The following is a 24221-nucleotide window of genomic DNA, read 5'->3' on the forward strand; positions in this document are numbered from 1 at the left end:
GCATGCGCAGTGTTGGCGGCGGAACGGCCAGGGGATGGTAATGATGGCGTGCTCAGCGGCTCGTGGTTCTGCGCGCTGGATCTCTGTAGCGGTGTTTTCCTGCCCTCAGCGGACCGGCTCCGCTTTAACGCCCTGCTCTAATGGACCGGCGGGTACTGCAGTCCGGTTCGGGAGCCGGTGGTTCTGGTCCGGGGTTGGTACGCCTCAGGACGGGGCGCGGAGAGCGGTGACATTGAGCTGGCTGTCGGGTAAGAGGCTGCAGACTGCGGCTAGGCTAACAGGCTAAATAATGCTATACTGATTTAACGTTAACTTATAGGAGCTAACAGGCTTACCTCAACATTTACCGTTAATGACAGCAGAACAACACCAAACTAACGAGGGTTAAACTGAGATTTACAGCTTGTTTTAGCGATAAAATGTGTTTAGAACAGTAACGTAGCGTTATAACCAGCTAAATCTGTTAATTAGCTAGCTAGCTAACAGCGTTGGCTAACCTATGTGAAACAACTTTACCCACGTGACCTTAGAATAATATGATCAATAAAGTAATCAATTCGATTAATCGCAGTAAGATTAGTTGCCCAACGTTAACTCTAAAACTCAATGTATTAATTTACCATGATGCCAACATTTCTGACCAGGAGGTTAGCAACAAACGATTATTTTGGTAACGTAGTTTAGCTAATTTTAAGACTACGTTGTGGCACATATACTTTTTGGCACTTTACTTTGCGTATAAACAATATAATGCGTTTACAATTTAAATTATTAATAATGGGAGTATGTCTGTTCATTTTTTAATTTAATATTTTTGAATTAAAAATGTTTACCTGTTTTTTTGGCCTCGTATCATTTACATTCATAAACCATCATAAACGCAAACACAATATGCAATATTGAGTATTGAAATCATATGTGCATATTGTGTGATAAATGACAGGCCTTCTTATAAGACTACTGTTTGACAGCTGTACAAAAAACAATCATGTTCCATTTTTCATTTATTAACAATAGAACACATCATATCATATATCATATATTTCAGAACATGATGCATTTCAATATTATGGGCACCATTTATTTATTTATTTTTTACTTTATATTAAAAAGGTTCTAAAATGATGGCTGGACTAAATCATCATAACTATGTTGTTTTTCTTGGTCTCCACAGGTGGGAGCTCACTTCAGTCCATCCCCAGGCTATCATTCCACACCAGTGCTGCTGCCAGTAATAAACAGGACTTCTACCAGATCCTGGGGGTGCCACGCACAGCTTCACAGAAAGAGATTAAAAAGGCCTATTACCAGGTAAATACTCACTGTTTTAGATGAGGTTTAGCTGAAACTGAGACCTGGATCAGTGTTAATCAGCACTCAGGGGTTCATCATGTGAGCAGCTTATCTCAGAAACTTCTCAGTCTTCTGATGCTGTTGTGGAGTTGTGGATTCGGGTCAGTTCTCTCCAGTGTGTGACTGGCTCTCTTTGTATTGTAATTATTTAAAAGGAAAACCCTGTATACAGGCTACAGCTGTAGGTGATACAAAACCCTTTTTCTCTGCAGTAAAATACATTTTTTACATTTTGAAAACTTTGAGGGCTTTGGAGACTTGTGACAAATGTTTGATTTGTATTCAGGGAAATGCTGATATTAATATGAACTTCAGTACATACGTTTCAGATTTACTTTAAATTTTAAGACCATTTTATATTACAAGATCTGCTTGGCCGCTTAGAGCTGTAAAATTGCCTTGAGGTAGGCGTTTTCTGCTGCAGTGCTGTTAGCCAATCAGAGGCGATATGTTTGCATGTATGAATTCTCATGAGTAAGTGCCAAAATCCTGTCTTTCTTCAGAGACCACTAATTCAGTGATCTAAAGCAGGGCTAAATAGAAACAACGGAGCAACTAGACATTTTGGACATTTTGGACGATGGAATGAGACCTTTAAGGCGGTACTAAATAAATAAATTACAAAAAAGCTATTAAAAGTCAATTTCAGCTCCACATCCCACAGGAATTAAGGAATGGACAATACTATTAAATTACTGCAGCACCTGCCCCCCTTTTTAAGACATTAAACATCATGAAAAAAATGAGCAAATTCCTCTGTTAGAGGAAGGATTTTATCCCTTTCTCGTTTAACTCTAGAAATCAAGGGGTAGGGATACAAAATAGAGATGGGATTGGGACTTTTTCTGCAAATGACTGCAATCTTTGTTTGGTTTATTATTTCAGATGGCAAAGAAGTATCATCCAGACACCAACAAAGACGACCCTCAGGCCAAGGAGAAGTTTGCCCAGCTGGCTGAGGCTTACGAGGTTTTACCTTTATTTCTCTTCAGTCTTGTTGTTTTTAAAGGGGGTTAGGTTATACCTGTGTGATTGGACAGTTTTTTAAAGCAGTTTTAAAGCTTGTGTCTCTCTCTTCTTGTACCCGTCTTCCAGGTTCTGAGTGATGAAATGAAGAGGAAGCAGTACGATACGTACGGGTCGGCCGGGTTTGATGGAGGACGGGCCGGAGCGAATCAGCAGTACTGGAGCGGCGGGGGCAGCGTGGATCCGGAGGAGCTCTTCCGCAAGATCTTCGGAGAGTTTTCTGGAGCGCAGGGGTTTGGGGACTTCAGCTCCATATTCGGTCAGCCTCAGGAGGTCAGTCTGATGCTGACATCATTGGGTGCTTATAGTGTTGATTGATCATTATGGAGTTAGAATTAGAAGTGTAAAATTTAAATGAAAAAATCTGAGTTTTAACTTTTATTTACATAATTTAAATACAAAGTTAATTTGTAGAATTTAGTAATTAAAAATATGCAATAAAATAAGGGTGATTTGTCTAAACAATGCTTGATGAAGGTTAATGTACACTGACAACAAAAAATAAATATTGGAGATATTGGAAAACATTGATTTGCTTGTAACTGTTATGCATCTTATGCTGGATGTAGGTAAAATACATTTCCAGAACGTTCTATTAGACAAAGCTGGGATTTAAAATATAATTGCATTTAAGTTCATTTGGTTTGGTTGGTATTAAAGGAACAGCTTTAAAACACTCACAAAAATATAAGAAATATATATTACTAGACCCACATATATTTAGTATATGAAGTTTAATTATTTAGCCCTTTGTATCTCTGTTTGTTATTAATATTTTTGTTAATTAACACTGTTTTTCATCTGTTTTATTTCTTTTTCCTCCTCAGTATGTGATGGAGCTGACCTTCACCCAGGCTGCTAAAGGAGTAAATAAAGAAATTACAGTTAATATTGACGGAACCTGCCAACGCTGTGATGGCAAAGGTCATGAACCCGGCTCCAAGATCCAGCACTGCCACCAGTGCAACGGCTCAGGAATGGTTAGACCCGCTTTTGGATACATGACTGACTGACTGACAGACAGACAGACAGAGAGAAAGAGGCACGAAGAGAGAGAAACAGACACGGAGGGAGAGAATGTGACAGAGAAACAGAGAGAGACATGGGGAGATAAACAGACAGAAAGAGAGAGAAAGAAGAAACTCAGAGAAGAAGAAAAAAAGAGAGACGACGATGGACAGAGAATGAGAGAAGGAGATAGAGACGCAGACAGACAGAGAGAGAGATAGAGACATGGTTGGAAAGAAAGAGAAAGACAGACTGGGAAACAGAGAGAGAGAAAAAGAGATGCAGACAGAGAGAGAGACAAAAAGAGACTGAGGGAGAGAGAGAGAGACAGACTGAGAAAGAGAGAGACGGACAAAGAGAGAGACAGCTGTGAAAGGTGGAAACTATCGTCAAATAGTTACTGACACTGACCTCCGTACACAGCAACCCCTGCAGATCCACTTGCTAAATCCGGACATGCAAATCTTGTCTGATCACTGCTGTTAACAGTGCAGACAGTTGTCTCAGCTGATCTGATATACAGGGGTTGGACAATGAAACTGAAACACCTGTAATTTTAGTGTGGGAGGTTTCATGGCTAAATTGGAGCAGCCTGGTGTTCAATCTTCATTAATTGCACATTGCACCAGTAAGAGCAGAGTGTGAAGGTTCAATTAGCAGGGTAAGAGCACAGTTCTGCTCTAAATATTACAATGCACACAACATTATGGGAGACATACCAGAGTTCAAAAGAGGACAAATTGTTGGTGCACGTCTTGCTGGCGCATCTGTGACCAAGACAGCAAGTCTTTGTGATGCATCAAGAGCCACGGTATCCAGGGTAATGTCAGCATATCACCAAGAAGGACCAAGCACATCCAACAGGATTAACTGTGGACGCTGTAAGAGGAAGCTGTCTGAAAGGGATGTTCGGGTGCTAACCCGGATTGTATCCAAAAAAACATAAAACCACGGCTGATCAAATCATGACAGAATTCAATGTGCACCTCAACTCTCCTGTTTCCACCAGAACTGTCCGTCACCACAATCAATTATTGTGCTCTAAAACCAGGTGTTTCAGTTTCATTGTCCAACCCCTGTATACATCTGATTTGTCTGCAGTCTGATCATGTCCATTGATCCTCCTGTGAAAACGAGGCTGTATAATATTGTGTGTTTGTGTGTGTTGTGATTGTGCAGGAGACGGTGAACACCGGGCCGTTTGTGATGCGCTCTACCTGTCGGAGGTGTGGGGGGCGGGGCTCAGTGGTCACCCATCCATGCACGTCCTGCCGCGGGACGGGCCAGACCAAGCAGAGGCGCACCGTTATGGTACCTGTGCCAGCTGGTGAGGAATATGACATTAGCGATGCTTAAATGTTATAAATGATGTTTCTGTTAATAACATAACATAACTACATCAGCCTTCATGAAGTCACACCCTTTTAGTTGTATACTTTAGTATTAGCATCAGTAGCCATTAGTCATTGATAAAGTATTATTAAACATTTTCGATTTGAACATGTAAGACAAATACTAAAAAAAAGTGATAAAATGTGGATGTTCGGTTATATTTTACACGATTAATACACGATTAATCATGACACTATTATCAGGATTAAAAAATCTGTATAGTGATAATAGCAGTGTTCTGTCTTGTTAGCAGCCAGTTACTTACTGTAAAGCTTTTAAGGGTATTAATTGTATGTTTTTAGCAGATAATGTGCATGCACTTAAAATTCAGTACTTTAGTATTGTGGTAGATTTTGTTGCTACATTATGTTATTATTATTTTATACAAAATCAAAGTCTTGATAAATTGATGTTGATTACAAAATAGAAAAAAGTTCACTGATGTGTTTTTTTTTCCTAAAAGTTTTAAAATGTACTACTAATGTACTAATATTGCAATCTTATTTTAAGGCCATATCGCTCACTCTTAGTTCGGACACACTTCCACACCTACAGCCTGATCACCAAAGCCTAAAGTGTGCAGAGTAACACACACAGTTGAAGTCATGGATTTTAATGTTATTAAGCTTTTTTTTTTTTTTTTTTTTTTTTTTTTTTTAAATTAGCTGTACGCTCACTTTACAGGTTCAAAAGTGTTTGAATTCTCTTTACTATCATTAAAACTCAGTCCTAACGGTTTTGCTTTGGTTTTGTAGGTATTGAGGATGGACAGACTGTTAGAATGCCGGTGGGAAATAAAGAAATCTTCATCACATTTAGGGTGAGTTCCTGATTTAATTTGGAAAAACTGAAAAATAAAGGTCAGTAGGCTTGTTTGTGATATTAAATATATTTAGTTTATTGAGTTAAGAGTGATTTTGGTGTGTTTTTGTCGTTTTTTTAGCTGAATTTTAAGGGCTTGTTGATGTTGTTGAGAAATGTGGATTTCTCATTGGTACAGCTGGATTTCTTAGTGTTAATTTTGTTGGCTTGCTTTGTCTTACAGGTCCAGAAGAGTCCTGTGTTCAGGAGAGATGGGCCAGACATCCATTCAGAAGTTCAGATCTCTGTTGCTCAAGCCATTTTAGGAGGGACAGTCCGAGCGCAGGGACTCTACGAGACCGTCAATCTTTCTGTGAGTAATTTCTTTCCCCAGCAGTACAGTATTAGGTTTTAAAATACAAAATACTTCTGTAGAGGTTGAAGTATCAGCTCAAGCTCTTTACTCTTTTTTTCTTTACTTGTTAATGCTGACAATATAATTTGAGATGCACTAGGCTATTCGCTATTGTTTCAGCTGCATATATGCATATATGCATCACACCTGCGTGTGCAGGTGTGATGGATCACAGTATAAACCAATAGGGAGTCAGAATGGTATATGTTCATACTTCTCTACTTCCAATCACCAATCAGATTCACTCTATCTGGATGGAGAGATTTATCTGGATAGGGGTTTTATTGAACAATAAGAAGCTGGAATGAAAACGAGCTGAAATTAAATAGGAGTAAAAAGGCCGTTTTTATTAAAATGTAAAGAGTAGAAAGTTCAGATAATTGTGTGAAAATGTAATATTATTATTACGGTAAAGCATAAATAACCAACATTTCTACTTAAGGAAGGTAACAAATTATTTGTACTTAGGTACTGGACACCCCTGCTTGTGAAAAGTTTTATTTTAGTTCAGACTAGTGCTGGGCGATATGGGAAAAATCATATATCACGGTACCACGATAACGATAAATATATCATAATATACTACATTTAAGTTTGTTTTCAGTTATTTTTAGAATAATATGACAAAATGATCACTTTGCTTACTTTTTTTCAACTTTATTTTAAAGTAACATTAAAGCAAACTTTCACAAATGAGAATGACTACCTTTCAGTGCAGCAATATATATGTATCAAATGAAAACAGATGAGGTAGATGCAGTAGCTAATTAAAAAAAAAAAACAATGCGTCTCCATTGTTTAGCTCTCATGAGTTTAATAACATAAAGCACGTCGCAAACCGGCGTGTCCTCGCATGACCCTCAAATAACGTAAAGCAGCGTCACATCAATTTTTTTGAGAAGATTTTATTATTACTTTATTATTACTTATATAAACTGAGTTTATGCAAAGTGACCATGCCAATAAATTTCATCATAGCCTACTTTATATATATTTGCATGAATAATTGATTAAATTACTGTAGAAATGATAGGGATAGTTTACATTACATTACATTACATTTGGCAGACGCTTTTGTCCAAAGCGACTTACAATATTGAAGTGCAAATAATAGAAGAGGTTAAGTACAAAAATAATAGAAGTTAAAAATAAAGCATCTATAGATAGGGCCTTAAGGAGGTCAGAGGGAAATAATGGGATAGAGGAGTAGAGAAGAGGAAGAAGGAGATGAGGTTAGAATTAGTTAGTTTGTTAGAGGTGTTAGGAGAGTAAGTAATAGTTCAGATTATATAAATGTGTTTATGTCTTCTAGATTCCTGCTGGCGTCCAGGCAGATCAGAAAATTAGGATTTCTGGGAAAGGCATCCCGCGAGTGAGTGGATATGGTTACGGTGATCATTACATCCACTTAAAGATCAAAGTCCCAAAGTAAGTCAGCCGTTTTTACCCTCACACCCCTGTGTTATATTTCAAATTAACCTGGATGTGAATATTATTAATATATTGGTAGAATTCAGGGATAATTGAGTAATATATTTATTTGTATTTTTGCAGGAATCTGAGTGATCGACAGCGTTCCCTGATTATGAGTTATGCAGAAGATGAAACAGAAGTGGAAGGAACTGTGAACGGTGTCACCACAACCACTGCAGGTACCACCTCATCCCCATAAACCAGGATCATTACTGTATTTTTCTACTACTTACTTTATTTTTGTATATTTAGAAGACTGCTGTAACACATATAGCATATTTCCACACTTTATAAATGCAGGGATTGTACGCTCATGGAAAAAAATGAAAAAAGTCATAGAGGTTAAAAATTGCAATTTCCAGGCCTGGATTGGTTTTGATAAAATAAAAAATGCCCAGAAAGTTTTGAAAAATCATGGAAATTAGAAAAAAATGTTGCAATTTATTGACTTTTTAAAAATAATAATAATTTAACGTTTGTATAAGTTTCAGCTTCAATTATAACTGTAAATTCACACAGTGAGAGAAAAATGCTGATTTGATGCTGTCTGGCTTCATTCAGAAACCTATATAAGGCAGAAACATGGAAAATATGCAGAAATGTTATTCAGCTTGTAAAACATGACATTTTAAATTATGATGTTTTAAATTAATTCTAGCTGAGAAATAGGCCTATTATAACCAGTTTTTACATGGATTTAATTTTTTTTTATTCTTGCCATGTCTGAAGTGAGGTTTTAAATCGTATGGTCATTAAAGTTTGCCGCAAAGGCATGAAAAAATCATAAATCTATCGATTAAATAGTGTATGAACCCTGTAAATGGCAATATACGTTTACCCAACATGTTTATAACCATAATCCCAGAAAAGAAAGGTGTTTCTGTAAAGTGTAGTCAGCCAGTGTTGTAGTGACTTGACCAACAATTACCAGACTTTGTCTTATTGATATACAGCCAATAACCATATAAGACAATTTTACTATCAAGAAAAGAACATTTAATGGACCTTTTTGGGGAAAAAAACACCAGGGAAGATTTTTATAGTTTTTTTTTTTTTTTTTTAATCACATCTTAACCTCAAACACCTAATTTAATACTCTGTTGCAAGTTACATTTTCCTTATCATGCTGTAATCTTTGAATCAACTGTACTCTATCTAGACATATAAAACCTATCGATATAAACCAAATAGGAATGTATCTTTTACATTTGCAAAATTAGTTCTCTAAAAAAAAATCTCTTTTACATCCAAATGAAATATGAAGCTAATGAAGAGTATTAAGATTTGAACATTGGAATTGTAATATCAAAGTTGTAGTCTCCTTTAAAATAAACCATAAATAAAATACAACCACTGGTTTATACTATACAGCACTAAAAGAATAAGAGATCACTTAAAAATGATGAGTTTCTTTGATTTTACCAAATTAAAAACTTCTGGAATATAATCAAGAGGAAGATGGATGATCACAAGCCATCAAACCACCAAACTGAACTGCTTGAATTTCTGCACCAGGAGTAAAGCAGCATAAAGTTATCCAAAAGCAGTGTGTAAGACTGGTGGAGGAGAACATGATGCCAAGATGCATGAAGAAAACTGTGATAAAAAAAACAGGGTTATTCCACCAAATATTGATTTCTGAACTCTCAAATTTATCAATATGAACTCGTTTTATTTGCTTTATTTGAGGTCTGAAAGCGCTGCGTGTTTTCTGCACATAAATGCTTTAAATGACTATTTTTATTTGGAATTTGGGAGAAATGTAAATAGCAAAATCAGAGAAACTGATTCAGAAACTGAAGTGGTTTCTTATTTTTTTCTAGAGATGTATATGTCTAACTTTTACCTGTTCTCTCTCTGTAATTTCAGGTAAAAGGTACACAGGAAACTGAGAGAGCAGGTTCAGGTGATCAGGGATGGCGAGGATCAGGGCAGCTGCAGCAGAAAGTCTACAGAAGACTCGGACGTGGACACGGAAGAGAGTGTGTGGCAAGACTGAGTATCCTCAAGCTTCTGGCCAATCACAGCACAGAAGAGGTGGATACCTTCTGGATACACTGTTCCCGGTTCACTAGAGGAAGATGCTGTTTTAATAAAAGCCTCGATATCACAACCTTATTTTAGATTATTATGTGAGTATGTAAATGTGTGCAGTATCTTTCCAGTCTGGAATAAACTAAAAAGGACTTCTAGGAACAAGACAGTGGATGTGTCCCAATTGTGTACTAATTACTAATACTAATTACTAGTGTTTGAGTATGTAGTGTGTATTTTATAAATACAAAAGTATGTATATAAAGCTGAGTATGCACAAATATCACAATACATACTCAAACGACTCAACTGATCGATTATTTAATATTGGTTACAGTGGACACTAGAAGGGGAGGAGCTACTCGCATCTGTAACAATAGTGTAACAAAAGCATGGTGGATAACAGTGCACTGTAGCATTTTACATTTTAATACATTTATCTATTACAGCTTAGCATTCCGCACCCAGAGCTCACTGGCAGGTAGTGATGAGTGGTGTTATCCACTGTGCCACACCAGCAAGAGAACAGAAGCAGTCACATATATTGAAATATATCCACATTTTATCACTGTGTGTTAGCAAAAAACAGGTTAGTGTGTTAATATTTATTATACCACAGTTAGTTCCGACCCTGCAATGTGATTGGCTAAGAGGCTGTGTGTTCTATGAGTGCCATTATCAGCCGGTAATGCACTGTAACCGAAGCTCCGAACCATGTATTACTCCGCCACATACAGGTAACCTACAGGCAACAATGCAGCGCTTACAAGCCAAACAGCGCAGCTACAAACAGAGCAGCAATGGAACTATTTTAACTGGCTGAGTGTTTATAACCAAACAGATTTCTCCAAATTTCTCCTCTTCTTTAACTCAAATTGTTTTAATAAACAATTGATAATTGATAATGGAACTGTGGAACTCGAGGTTTGTGCCTGTATTACACGTTCTAGCATTTCTTCTTGTGTATTATTGCTTAAGTATACCAAGTAATACCAAACCTGCACTATTTAATATGAGTATAGGGTCTATACATTCTAGTGTCAATAGTGTCTAGTGTAATAGTACACAATTGGGACGCAGCCATGATGTTCCAGTACAGAAAATCTACTTTTCTATTTTCTCCATTGATTATGCAGCACACTGTTGATTAAACTAATAAACTCTATCTGTCTGAGGAGGGAAAACAAGTGCATGTGGGCGGAGCTTGTACTCAGTTGATGCCAGGATTCTGTACAGTACAGTACAATACAGTGAGTCCCTTAATTGTTTTCTCATGTCTTAACACTGAATTAGGTGTGTGCAAACTTTGACTGGTACTGTAAACTGCAAACAAACATACTATTAAAAGTAAATACAGTAAATTGCAAAACAATTACAGAGTAGACAAAGTAGATCCTCAGAATTTTTGTGATATTACTGTGTGTACAGTATGCTAGGGCTGCACGTTATTGAAGAAAAATTTACATTGCAAATTGCAAAACGCTTTTTTGCGTCTGGACCAATCAAGAGCTGAGTCAGGGCCGTGCTCAACTCAAAACCCGAGGAAAACAGCAAAACAACAGTAATCGGCCCTTTAATCAGGCATTTAAATGGCTTTTTATAGGTAAATAAAGAGTGTTTTTTCTGGGATTAAAAGCGTGAATTCAGCTGTAACTGGAAATATCTGCACTGCTAAACTGTGCTGGACTGAAGGGCACAGCTTTCCACACGTGCTCACGTTTACAAGCACGTGCCCAACCATGTGGATGGAGGCCATTTGGTTACCTTAAATTTACTCGTACTTGCGCTTCTCAGGCAGCAGCAGCCTGTCTCTCACACAGACACAGAGACAGCGCTGTGTATCTACTTCTTGTCTCAAGAATCAAGACATTGCAACATGACATGTCTGATTTAATTGCCTTAAAAGTGACATTGCACATCCTGTGATGTGACTATTGTGCATGCACATATCATGATGGCGATGCTTAAACGATATATCGTGCAGCCCTACCTGGTGTCATCTTCAGATCACAGATTTTACTGAAAACATGGCTGAATAGGCTCGATTCTGTCTGATTAGCTCTGTACAGTAGCTCCATTATGCTATTATCTATTATAAAGCTGTCAGTGTGTGAAAATGTACATCCATCTTTAATAATAGAAGATGAGATTATATAAAATTATATAAAAGGTGTGTTAAAGTTTGTGATCAAACAAAAAACACAAAGAGGAGAGCAGAGTTTCAGTTCAGTTATGGTTTTATTCCTCACAGATCAAAAAGAAAATTTACAGAGTTGGGTAGAGTGGTGTAGAATAATACATATTTCCTTATTATTATTATTATTATTATTAAAATTATTATTATTGCCCAGTCTGATTCACTCTTATGTTAGCAATAAGTTACTGTTGCAGATGTTAAAGTCCCCCCTGTTCAACTACAAACATAGTCCTCGTTTTTAATAAACAATATGTGCAATATGTAGAAAAACGACAGAAAGAATGAACTGCTGTCTTTAGCTTCTGAACGCTGCGGAGGAGGAGTAACATACTGTGTTGTAATAAAATACTATTACCCTTTAATCTGTCCCTGTCTGTTTAATTAATTGATTCATCTTCTGTAGAACATCTGTAACATGTTATTTATTCCTTTATAAACCATGTGACCTGAGCTTTCATCCTCTACTTTGCATATCTCGTTGTATACAGCTTTGGAAAAAAATAAGAGAGCACTTAAAAATTGAGTTTTCAAAACTTTGATTTTACCAAATTGAAAACCTCTGGAATATAATCAAGAGGAAGATGGATGATCACAAGCCATCAAACCACCAAACTGAACTGCTTGAATTTTTGCACCAGGAGTAAAGCAGCATAAAGTTATCCAAAAGCAGTGTGTAAGACTGGTGGAGGAGAACATGATGCCAAGATGCATGAAAAAAACTGCAATTAAACAGGATTATTTCACCAAATATTGATTTCTGGACTCCTAAAACTTGTTTTCTTTGCATTATTTGAGGCCTGAAAGCTCTGCATCTTTTTTTGTTATTTCAGCCATTTCTCCTGTTCTGTAGTTTAAAGAATAAAACAACAATGTTCATTTTTTTCAAACATAAACCTATTTATAGCGAAATCAGAGAAACTGATTCAGAAGTGGCCTCTTCATTTTTCCAGAGCTGTACAGCAATAAAATGCTGAATTCTCTTAAAAGCTTAATACTCCTCACTTTCAAAAGTAGCATTTCCATGGCAGTAACACAAACTACAAGTTAATGTGCATTATATTTAGATCCATCAGACCTTTAGGCTTAAGGTCTTTAGGCTTGGAGTAGCCATCCTTTGGTGTCAGAATATCAGTACTAATACAGTATTTATTTCCACACACTTTGTAACAAAATCATTTTTCAAAAAAATAAAAATCAAATCCGTTCTTATTCCATTATTTAAGTTTTAAAAAGTCCTAAAAACTCAATGTGCAAAACAATAGAGGCAGTTTAGACATATTTTTAGAGAGTTTAAAGAATTTAAAGGAGAAGTACAGTGTGAAATTAACTCTGGTTGTCAAAAGGGCCATCTCAAAAAAATTTGAATATCTTTGAAAAATGTTAAAAATGTGAAACTCATATATTATATAGATGTATTACACACACATAGTGATCAATTTTAAGCATTTATTTATTTTATTGTTCATGATTATGGCTCACAGCCAATAAAAACACAAAATTCAGTGTATCAGAAAATTAGAATATTATATAAGACCAATTGGTACTTTCTGCAGTGTGGGCAGTGTGCCAAGTCCTGCTGAAAAATGAAATTCACATCTCCATAAAAGTTGTCAGTAGCAGAAGGAAAAAGCATGAAGTGCTCCAAACCATCACTGATCATCAGTAAATTTTACATTTCATTTAAAGTAAATCAAGGGATCAGAGTCTGGAGGAAGAGTGGAGAGACACACAGTCCAAACTGCTTGAGGTCTAGTGTGAAGTTTCCACCAATCAGTGATGGTTTGGAGAGACATGTCATCTGCTGGTGCTGATCCACTGTGTTTTATTATCAAGTCTAAAGTCAGTGCAGTTTTGTTTTCCCACAAAATCTTACAGCACTTCATATCTTACAGCTTCCCTCTGCTACTGACAACTTTTATGGAGATGAGGATTTCATTTTCCAGCAGGACTTGGCACACTGCACACACTGCAGAAAGTACCAATTGGTGATTAGGGCATATAGTTACCCATGCAAAGATGTTGGGGCCGATTTTGATCATCCAATTGCCGATATCGATCTTGGCTAAAAGCGTTATTTATTAATTATTATTAGAAAGCATTTATATTTACCGGTATTAGAAAGCAGTACAGCCAATTATTTGTTTTTGTAAATGAGTGGTGTTGTGAAATATTTTTAACACTAAATAAGAGGGAGGAACAGCGAAAAAAGGTTAAGAAACCCCTGGTCTAGAGGTTTACTTGAATACTGTTTGAACAGAACAGCATGATGAACTTAATTTTGTAACAGTATAGCAAATAAAGCAGCATGACCATGACCAAGAGGACGTTGTTTATTTAAAAAATGTGCGTGTGCTAAACGTCAGTCATGTCATACAGGATACACAGTCAACTGCTCTGTAAAAATGGAGAAAAAATGAAATAGAAATGCATAAGACGACTTAAATGAATTAAAATGAATTTAAATGTCTCGCCCTCACAGTTTCAGTAAGAAGTAACTGCATAGCACAACCAGTATATTATATTATATTATAGTATATTAAAAAATATAATTTTTTTATTGAAATGATGCTTGGAAAAAGATTTTTTTTCCCCACAGTTATATACTTTAAACAGTGTTCCCTTCCAAAACACAGCCATTCTATTCACAAGCGATCTATAGTAATTAATAGTTAATAATGGTGTGTGTAGCAGTATTCCATATTTCCTTGTATTAACTAATCAAGCACGAGGAAAATGAACGAAAGAGCCAATAAGAACTAAAACAGGCAGAGTGGAGTTCAGATTTAAATGTCTGTAAATGTCTGTAAGTTTGGTCACTAAATCGCCATCTGAAAAGACTTCAAGTAAATAAACTGAACTGTACAACAATCGCAATCCACAGTGCAATCCTCTCTTTTCTGATAACCGTTAAACAACAGCTGGGAATACTCAAAAACTATTTATTTATCTATTTATCTGCCCTGCAGACATTTATTTAAAAAAAAAAATCTTAAATCTAAGATACAAGAAAGGAAAGAAATACTGTGAATCTAATTAAACTAGAGAAAAAATATATCTTTAACGTATTTACTAAAAACTGTTACTGTAAAACCGTTAAGTGGACCTTGCTCTACACTCTATAACTTCTGGTAACCATTAACTAAAAGAAATTAAGGTAAAATAATCTAAAGTACACAGACACTCCAGAAGACACTGCATAAAAAGCATGAATATGGAAATTACTGAGCCAACCGAGAGCATTTTTACAGGAGTTTCAAGAGTGATGAACTTTACTGAACTTTTCAAGTTCAGGTCCAAGTCTGGGAGTAAAGCTGTTTTCATGCTAATCTAAGAAGAGTAACACTTATTTTAAGGATACTTACATTAGTAGGGGCATATTTTTTAGACTATAAGGTGCACTTAATATCATTTAATTGTCCAAGAAATCCACAGTTTTGCGCCTATCTATCCAATTTTAAGGAGCAGTAAAGCCACTTTGCTGAAGTACAGTGTTATAAGGGTGAATTTTTTTAAGTGAAGTTTCTCCAGCACTAAGGCAGCAGTGAGGGAGCAGTAACAGCATTAGCATTAGCTGCTAAGTGCAGCGCTAGCTCTTTCGCTGTTTAGATGTGAGTATATTGGACTGTATTTTTTCATGTTTAACATGCTAAAACAAGCTACGTAGGAAGAAATGCTAGTTTATAGCACCCTGACTTACTGGAATACTCAAGGTTCCTCAGTCTAGCGCTATCGGGCAGCATTTACTAGCGCTAAGCCTTGGGCAAAATACTGAAAATCTGAGCTTGCTGTGAATAAACAAAAGTGTTTTACTCACCCAAATAAACAGTTTTCAGGAGAGAAAACTGTGTAGATTAACATCCAGCACTCGTTTAACTTTAAAATAAAATGTTTTTCTTTTTTTTTTAAGAATTACAGTTTTGTTTATTTAGGCATTAGAAGGGAAACATGGCGACACCCTTATTAACTTCAATGTAGGCATCCTAACTAGTGTCGCTTAATGAGACTTATAATCGGATGCGCCTTATGTGTGAAAATAGACCTGAATATAGACGTTCACCGATAGTGCACCTTATAATCTGGTGTGCCTTATAGTTTAAAAAATATGGTACCCTAACACTGCTTTATAATCCATTATTCAATGCTTATAAATGTCTTATGAAGCCTCTATGTAGGTAGCCTTCAAATAAAGCAGAACCAAAGAGTTTCACCACTTTTGAAGGGAGGCGCAAACTTTAAAGTCTACGCAGGTTTTTCCTCTTTCACTGACCAATCCGCTGATCAAATGAGGTACCAGGCAGCCAATCCGGCGAGAGCAGCGATCCACGCAGCCAATAGAACTTGGCCTGTAGGGTGTCTGATCACAGCTTTGGCCATCTGACAAACGTATGCCGATCCTCCGCTGGCAGCTGCAGCAGGAGAGAGAGAGGAAAACACAACATTTCCGCAGGTTTAGCAGATATATATTTATTCAGTTTTAAATTACTAAAAAATAATATCTATCTGTAAATGTTTTTCTATATATACACACACAGAATATTGCTAAAAGTATCCTGCGCTGACCTGAATCGCAGGGTTCAGTGATGTGAGGTTTGGATGGAGCTGTTCGGCCATGGAAACTCTCTACTGTTCTTGATCTAATCTGAAGCTTCGCACTATAAGGTAAACTTAAAATCCTTTAATTTTCCCAAAAATCTAAAAAAGTGTGCCTTATAATCCAGTGCGCCCTATGTATAAATTCTTCCAGTCAGGTATTAAGGAGCAGTTAAGCCACTCCACTGAAGTACAGAGTTATATGGGCGAGTTTTCAGTCAAGTTTCTCCAGCACCAAGACTGGAGCAGTATTAGCATTAGCTGCTAACTGCAGCGCTGGCTCTTTCGCCATTCAGAGGTGAGTATATTGGACTGTAGTCTGCGTGTTTACCGTGTTAAAACAAGCTACAAGGGACGAACCTTGGGTTTCCCAAACATTTAGCGTTCCTCAGTGTAGCGCTGTCGGGTGGCATTTACTAACGCTAAGCGCTGCTGCTGTTAGCCATGCTGTTGAAAATATTGGAAATCTAAGCTTACTGTAAATAAACGGAAGCACTTTACTCACCCAAATAAACAGTTTTCAGGAGAGAAATGTGTAGATTAACATCCTGCACTCGATTGACTTTAACAGAAAATGTTTTTTTCTAAGAATTACAGTTTTGTTTACTTATCCTAACTTAAAGTTGGTTTCTCTGTGCGCTATGCTGACAAAGTGAGTTGCCGTCGTTCCCAGTCTTTTCCACAGTGTTTTAATATCACTGACAGTTGGCTGTGGAATATTTAGTAGTGAAAAGTTCTGAGCTAAATGTATGTGGAACTCTGTCAGAATTGGCTTACCTGTCTTAGCAGCATAATAAGGGCATTTACTGATGTCTCCTTGCATGTCCCCGTGGATCGGACCTGCATCCATTACATCGTCCTGAATAGTTTTTCCCATCTCCTCCAGCTCATCAAAAACCTGCAATAAAACACAGAATATATATATATATATATATATATATATATATATATATATATATATATATATATATATATATATATATATTTTTTTTTTTTTTTTTTTTTTTTTAAAGCAGAGGACCACTTACAGCCACTTCTACATGGTGCGGTATTCTCTGAAATGTTCAAGTACACAAGCAAGTACAGTACACTGATATGCCAAAGGTCATATTATGACTCACAAGATAGCACCTCACAAATTATACAGGTATGTGCTGTGTTCTGAGGTAACCATTTATGATGAATTCACATACTGCTATCCCATGACTTTTGGAACATCGGTGTAAGTAATTGTAAGATGGACTAATCTCCAAATGGCACAAAATTAAAGATTTAACAATTTTTTCCCCACAAAATTACATGGTGGATCTGTGTACTAATTCTGTTGGTATTATTAATTAATGCATTTATCATGCAAAAGTCAGAGCATTTCATTAGATCTGAGGTCTTGTAACTTTTACCAACGCAGACTCCCTTTAAAGTCAAACGAATAAAATATTTTAAATAAAAAAAATTAAATATTTTGAATGTTTTTATAATAACAATCCAGTCTCTGAAATTAATAAACACTATATTGCCAAAAGTATATTCGCTCGCCTGCTTTCGCACACATATAAACCCATTTTAATCCATAGGATTTAATATGATGTTCCTCCCTTTACTTCTGGGAAGGCTCTCCACAATGTTTAGGAATGTGTTTATGGGAATGATAAAGCATTAAGTGTTCCTTATACTGAAACTAAGGGGATGAGACCGACTCTTGAAAAACAACCCCACACCATAATGGTAATAATTATCCCTCCTCAGCCAAACTTTACACTTGGAACAATGCAGGAATTCATTATTATTATTATTTGTTTGGGTGGGTGAGTGGATACTTTTGGCAATGTAGTGTATAACATTAGTGACAAGCAAAAAGCTTCTTTAGCTCCTCGTACCTCCATGTTAAACTGAAACGCTAACACGGCCTCCTGGACGAGCTTCTCTTTGGTCTGGGCGTCGAGCTCCAGCTCGTTCATGCGACTCCGGTACAGCTGCTTGAAAGCCTTGGCGCTGTGGATGCTATCGAACTCGTAAAATTTGACCCCCTCCCCAGTAGGTGGCAGCCTCAGGGCACGCTGCGCCACCTTCTTCAGCACCTGACCCCCTGACAGGTCACCCATGTAGCGGGTGTAGGCGTGGGCCACCAGCAGGACGGGGTCCGTCTGTCCGACTTCGTGAATACGGTCTACGTAGTGCTGAGCGGCTGAAGAACAGCTGATCTGGTTCTGCCAGTCCTCCCCGTAGAAATACTCCAGATCCTGCGCCAGGGCCTCATGACGGTGCAGCTCGTTAGGGAAGTAGAGCGGGGCGAAGCTGGGGTGGTCCTTGTTCCTCTCGATCTCCTCCTCCATGGCTGTGTACGTGTAGTACAGCGCCACCGCGCCAAGCTGAGGAGAGAGAAACAGGGGGGATTTGTTTCTAAAACTCAAAAAAAAGACTCTAGTTAACACACAATTAGACTTCTGGTCTTCTGGTCCTGATCACTTCCTGTGACTATTATCGACATTATGACAATGGATGGATTAGTGCTGGGCGAAATCGATTTTCGATTAAAATCTTTTTTTTTGTTCCCTAAAAATCAAACGGTTCAAATGGTCAATCAAATTGTTTAAAACTAGGTTTACCTAAAAAAAACAAAAAAACAAAGCTGGTCTATTACCCAAATAAATACTGCAGCAGTAAACTAATACCATCTCTGCTGTTCCATCTTAAACTGAAATATACACTAGACCTTCTTACTATAAGAAAAACAATTATCTCCATTTTTATTGATTTTACTCCCATCACACTCAGTGATGGGAGTAACGGCGTTGAAATAAATGCCGTTCCTAACGGCGTTACTTTTTTCAGTAAAGAGTAATCTAACTTATTACTCTGACTGTAACTATAACACCGTTACCATTTCCGACACCTCGTTACTGCACGTTAATTTAGCCACTCAATTAACTTTTTTTGGTAACTTCGTGCAAACAGGCAAAGGTGCAAGTGTGTGTGTGTGTGAGTCACAAGGGAGGGGAGGATGAGACCAGGGTTTCTCTAGGGGTCCGCAGGCTCATCCTCAGAGGAAGACAGTAGTCTCTAGTGAGCACTTTAAATCAGGGATCTCAAATTTGCGGCCCACAAACCGATATTTTGTGGCCGGCTTCTTGAAATTAAATTTTAGTTTCACGCAAGAAACACGCATCCTTTTCCCCGTTCCACCAGCACAGCGCATCCTATTCATTACAATAGAGAGAGCCGCTGCATGAGCGCAGCCCCGCCCTCCGGCAGAAAAGTTCAGCTGTGTGTGAGAGAGGCACATACGAGCCCCACACACAGAGACCAGCTGCCTTTCAACCACGGAGGAGAAGCTAAAAACGCATTTATAGAACTAAAAAAATCTTAACCTTACGACTGACTACACCTGTTGCTTGATTTAAATAAATAAAAATCCAATAGTAACGCAATAGTTACTTTTACTGGTAACTAGTTACTATTATAGTGGAGTAACTTCGTTAGTAACTCAATTACTTTTTTGGAGAAGTAACTAGTAACTATAACTAATTACTTTTTTCTAAAGTAACGTACCCAACACTGCTCACACTGTGCCAAAATTGCTTAATGCACCAGCAGAAATACTTAAAAATGACCTGAAAAAAAATATTTTACATTGACTTATATTAAAAGTTAAAAAAAAAAAATCTCTCCTGTAAAGCTGCTGTTTTAGACTTTGGACAGCTACGATTTATTTCAGTATCCCTGCCAAATAAAGTTTTCCAAACCAGGAAAAAATGTTCCAACCAAAAAAAAAAAAAAAAAACTCATTAAAAAACTCATTAACTAATCCTGTCCACAGGAAACCAACTAAATGTGTGAAAACACTCTAATCTTCACACTGACACTAAAGGTTAGTCTGACTCTCAGATTTTCACTTCCCTATTTCACACAGCTGAATCACATGACTACTAATTCCCTGTTAGTCTGTCTAGCCAGCTTTATTGGATCCCTGTGAAGCTGGCAAAGACACCCACAGTGTAACGAACTGTAATCTGCTCCTGTAAGGTTAATGAACTTTGTGGTAATTGAGTGTGAAAATCTAACCTTAAACAGCTCCTTACGGATGCGTCCTCGGAGGAAGTCTTTGACGAACTGTGTGTTCTCAGCCTTCTCGTGAACGGCTTTGGTCCCTGCAGCCAACATCTCAGACAGATCTTCTGTCCTGCAGGAGAAAGCGTGGGCAAACGGACACAGCTGATGCTTTTGTCTGTTTAAACATACCCATTAGCAAAGAATAATACATTAATAAATATCAGTAGTCTGGCCAAAAAAATATTATAACACAGTGGAAGAGACTGGGACCGACAGCGACTCTGTGCTCTGTCAGTGTAAAATAACAGAGCGGGGTCAGTGGATGCTGAAGAGCATAGTGCACAGAGTTCACCAACTTTCTGCAGAGTCACTATACATCACTACACACCTCCAAACTTCATGTAGCTTCAGAGGTCATCACTACACACCTCCAAACTTTATGTAGCTTCAGATTAGTTCATCACTACACACCTCCAAACTTCATGTAGCTTCAGAGTTCATCATCACTACACACCTCCAAACTTCATGTAGCTTCAGAGTTCATCATCACTACACACCTCCAAACTTCATGTAGCTTCAGAGTTCATCACTACACACCTCCAAACTTCATGTAGCTTCAGATTAGTTCATCACTACACACCTCCAAACTTCATGTAGCTTCAGAGTTCATCATCACTAAACACCTCCAAACTTCATGTAGCTTCAGATTAGTTCATCACTACACACCTCCAAACTTCATGTAGCTTCAGAGTTCATCATCACTAAACACCTCCAAACTTCATGTAGCTTCAGATTAGTTCATCACTACACACCTCCAAACTTCATGTAGCTTCAGAGTTCATCATCACTACACACCTCCAAACTTCATGTAGCTTCAGAGTTCATCACTCACTACACACCTCCAAACTTCATGTAGCTTCAGATTAGTTCATCACTACACACCTCCAAACTTCATGTAGCTTCAGAGTTCATCATCACTACACACCTCCAAACTTCATGTAGCTTCAGAGTTCATCATCACTACACACCTCCAAACTTCATGTAGCTTCAGATTAGTTCATCACTACACACCTCCAAACTTCATGTAGCTTCAGAGTTCATCATCACTACACACCTCCAAACTTCATGTAGCTTCAGAGTTCATCATCACTACACACCTCCAAACTTCATGTAGCTTCAGAGTTCATCACTACACAGCTCCAAACTACATGTAGCTTCAGAGTTCATCACTACACACCTCCAAACTTTATGTAGCTTCAGAGTTCATCACTCACTACACACCTCAAAACTTCATGTAGCTTCAGCAGGGTTCATCACTACACACCTCCAAACTTCATGTGTTGCATGATTTTCATAATAAAGCAGTCAAAAAAAATATATGGCAGTACCTGGCATTCTCATTGACCTCTCTGTCCTCGTATACAACACCACCACCATTTGCTGCCATCACCCCATTGGCAGAGTCTTCTGCCTTCACTTCCGACATCTCTCTGTCCGTCATTCAGTCTATAGGGAACAAATGAACAATTTCAATAGTGTTAAATACGATACAATTAGCATATTATTTTTAAATCCAATACTGGTCAACATTTAGCTTGAAACAGATTATGTCTAAATAGGTATTAAAATTATCAACATTATATAAACAAAAGTTCAAAGATTTAATAATAAATAATAAACTAGTCACCACAATCATTAGAGCAGATATTTTTGTTAATAAACAAAAATGTGTTAAATCAGATATATGTTTTATATGTTAGATTAATCAAAGTAGCACCTCTTTCTTACTTGAATTTCTTGTCTTCTAATGTTAGTTTGAGAGCATCAGTTGTAAAGTGGTGAACAGGTAGAGTTGGTATACAGTGAATAGTGAATATTTGAGTAATGTTCTAATACAGATTATGGCAAGAACTACTCAAATAAGTAAAGAAAAGTAAAAAAAATGAATTTATGAAATGAAGGTCAGTCAATCTGAAGGTCAATTTCAAGAACTTTGAAAGCATCCTTAAGTGCAGTCACAAAAGACCATCAAACCCCTGATTATGATGAAAGCGGCACTCATCAGGACCACCCCAGAATAAGTTCATCAGAGTTACCAGCCTCAGAAACCACAAGATAACAGCTCCCCAGATAAGAGCACTGAGTTAAAAGATTTAGTAAGTATTAGTACAAGTGTATACACATATTACCACCACTATATTTACCTGATATATGAAGTTAATTGTAGTTTTAAGGCCTTTAAAAGTAAGGTCTGTCCTTTATGTGGAGGAAGGTTTGACAGCTCAGAGATCCCCTTCCCTACAGGGAGAGATACAATACTGTAAACATGCAGGAAAAACAGAGAGTGGCTGGAACAGTATAGTACATTATAGCACAAAATGAACCTCAATAACAACACAGAGCACAATGTTAAACTCTAAACTGTGGTTCTGGTCAGAAAAGGGTCTTTTTACTCTTTAGTTTAAGCTGAAACAATAGTACTAGCTCCCACAGTGTGTTTACTATAGCTGAACAAAGGGGCATTCATCACAAATGGGCTCAAAAATACAGATAATAATACAGATAATTCTAGTATCTGTCAAAGGTCTAGACTTAACTAGTCTAACAGGGGGAAAATCCTAGAATTAGAAATAATACTCCTTATTACTACTAAATATTCACGTATTCTACAAAGTGCTTGGCTAGGAATTCATAACACTTAACCTAGCTTAGCCCAAGCTAGCTATAGAGCTAAAATTACATGTGTGTGAATTAGCATGTTAGCTAGGTTACCTATTCAGTTAATCAGTTAGTTAGTTAGCTAGTTAGCGTTAGTTAACCTAGTTAAATAACCTTTGGAGGCTGTAGATTAGCAGCTAGCTGTGCTAAACTTGGTCAAAACAACATACTAACCTAGCTAGCTTAAGTTAGCTCTCAGGCTAACCCTGATGTTATAGTTACTGCATTAGCACTGTTAGCTCTCAGGCTAACCCTGCTGTTATAGTTACTGCATTAGCACTGTTAGCTCTCAGGCTAACCCTGCTGTTATACTGCATTAGCACTGTTAGCTTTCAGGCTAACCTCTGCTGTTATACTGCATTAGAACTGTTAGCTCTCTGGCAAACGTCTGCTGTTATACTGCATTAGAACTGTTAGCTCTCTGGCAAACTTCTGCTGTTATACTGCGTTAGAACTGTTAGCTCTCAGGCTAAGCTCTGCTTTATACTTCATTAGCACTGTTAGCTCTCAGGCTAACCCTGCTGTTATAGTTACTGCATTAGAACTGTTAGCTCTCAGGATAACCCTGCTGTATACTGCATTAGCACTGTTAGCTCTCAGGCTAACCCTGCTGTTATAGTTACTGCATTAGCACTGTTAGCTCTCAGGCTAACCCTGCTGTTATAGTTACTGCATTAGCCCTGTTAGCTCTCAGGCTAACCCTGCTGTTATAGTTACTGCATTAGCACTGTTAGCTCTCAGGCTAACCCTGCTGTTAAACTGCATTAGAATTGTTAGCTCTCAGGATAACCCAGGATAACCCCTGTTAGCTCTGAGGCTAAGCTCTGCTTTATACTGCATTAGCACTGTTAGCTAACAACAACGAGCTAACTAACCATCTAACACAGATAACCAGCTAATCACAGCTTCCAGACAGGTGCTAATAATCAGCTATAATCCGCTGAAGAGCCTCCATAAATAATAACAGGTAAATATGAAGTTAAAATCAGCAGCACCTCCAGCTTCTCCTGATCTCAGCTCAGCTCATACACACACACTGATTCACCATCTTACACCACGTGATCCTCCTCAGTGACGCTACCCGAGCTGTGACGCTGATTGGATGGATGGATGAACGGGTAGATGGACGGACAGACAGATACATGAATACATGGACAGATAGAT

General features: G+C 37.6%; 2 protein-coding genes and 1 long non-coding RNA gene across 3 annotated transcripts in view; 1 reads left to right on the forward strand and 2 right to left on the reverse strand.

The window, feature by feature from the left end:
• Positions 1–12061, forward strand: dnaja3a (DnaJ heat shock protein family (Hsp40) member A3a). The gene is made up of 11 exons (XM_022665083.2): positions 1–248; positions 1175–1311; positions 2239–2322; positions 2449–2652; positions 3207–3359; positions 4567–4714; positions 5535–5599; positions 5825–5953; positions 7308–7423; positions 7550–7647; positions 9338–12061. The coding sequence occupies exons 1-11, from the start codon at positions 35–37 to the stop codon at positions 9358–9360; spliced, it is 1371 nt and encodes a 456-aa protein (XP_022520804.2). The 5' UTR covers positions 1–34; the 3' UTR covers positions 9361–12061.
• LOC125784350 (uncharacterized) overlaps positions 11722–24221 on the reverse strand; it is a 57274-nt gene continuing 44774 nt past the window's right edge. The window contains exon 2 of the long non-coding RNA XR_007427136.1: positions 11722–12256. This is a non-coding gene — a long non-coding RNA (uncharacterized LOC125784350). The remainder of the gene's footprint in view (positions 12257–24221) is intronic.
• hmox2b (heme oxygenase 2b) lies at positions 12611–24126 on the reverse strand. Its single transcript, XM_022665084.2, has 7 exons — positions 24053–24126; positions 22544–22637; positions 21728–21845; positions 20352–20469; positions 18167–18658; positions 17067–17187; positions 12611–16105 (listed from the first exon to the last, which is right to left on the reverse strand). The coding sequence occupies exons 3-7, from the start codon at positions 21838–21840 to the stop codon at positions 15978–15980; spliced, it is 972 nt and encodes a 323-aa protein (XP_022520805.2). The 5' UTR covers positions 21841–21845; positions 22544–22637; positions 24053–24126; the 3' UTR covers positions 12611–15977.

Source organism: Astyanax mexicanus, chromosome 19 (genome assembly GCF_023375975.1).
Source record: "Astyanax mexicanus isolate ESR-SI-001 chromosome 19, AstMex3_surface, whole genome shotgun sequence".
Taxonomy (NCBI): Eukaryota; Metazoa; Chordata; class Actinopteri; order Characiformes; family Acestrorhamphidae; genus Astyanax; species Astyanax mexicanus.

Excerpts from the sequence above, each read along its gene's own strand:
- dnaja3a (XM_022665083.2), top strand. The coding sequence starts at position 35 with ATGGTAATGATGGCGTGCTCAGCGGCTCGTGGTTCTGCGCGCTGGATC. Across the intron at positions 1,312-2,238 it reads TTAAAAAGGCCTATTACCAG|ATGGCAAAGAAGTATCATCC; the intron begins GTAAATACTCAC and ends TTATTATTTCAG. Across the intron at positions 7,424-7,549 it reads TTAAAGATCAAAGTCCCAAA|GAATCTGAGTGATCGACAGC; the intron begins GTAAGTCAGCCG and ends GTATTTTTGCAG.
- hmox2b (XM_022665084.2), bottom strand. The coding sequence starts at position 21,840 with ATGACGGACAGAGAGATGTCGGAAGTGAAGGCAGAAGACTCTGCCAAT. Across the intron at positions 20,470-21,727 it reads GAGGTCAATGAGAATGCCAG|GACAGAAGATCTGTCTGAGA; the intron begins GTACTGCCATAT and ends TTTCTCCTGCAG. Across the intron at positions 16,106-17,066 it reads TTATTATGCTGCTAAGACAG|CTGCCAGCGGAGGATCGGCA; the intron begins GTAAGCCAATTC and ends CTCCTGCTGCAG.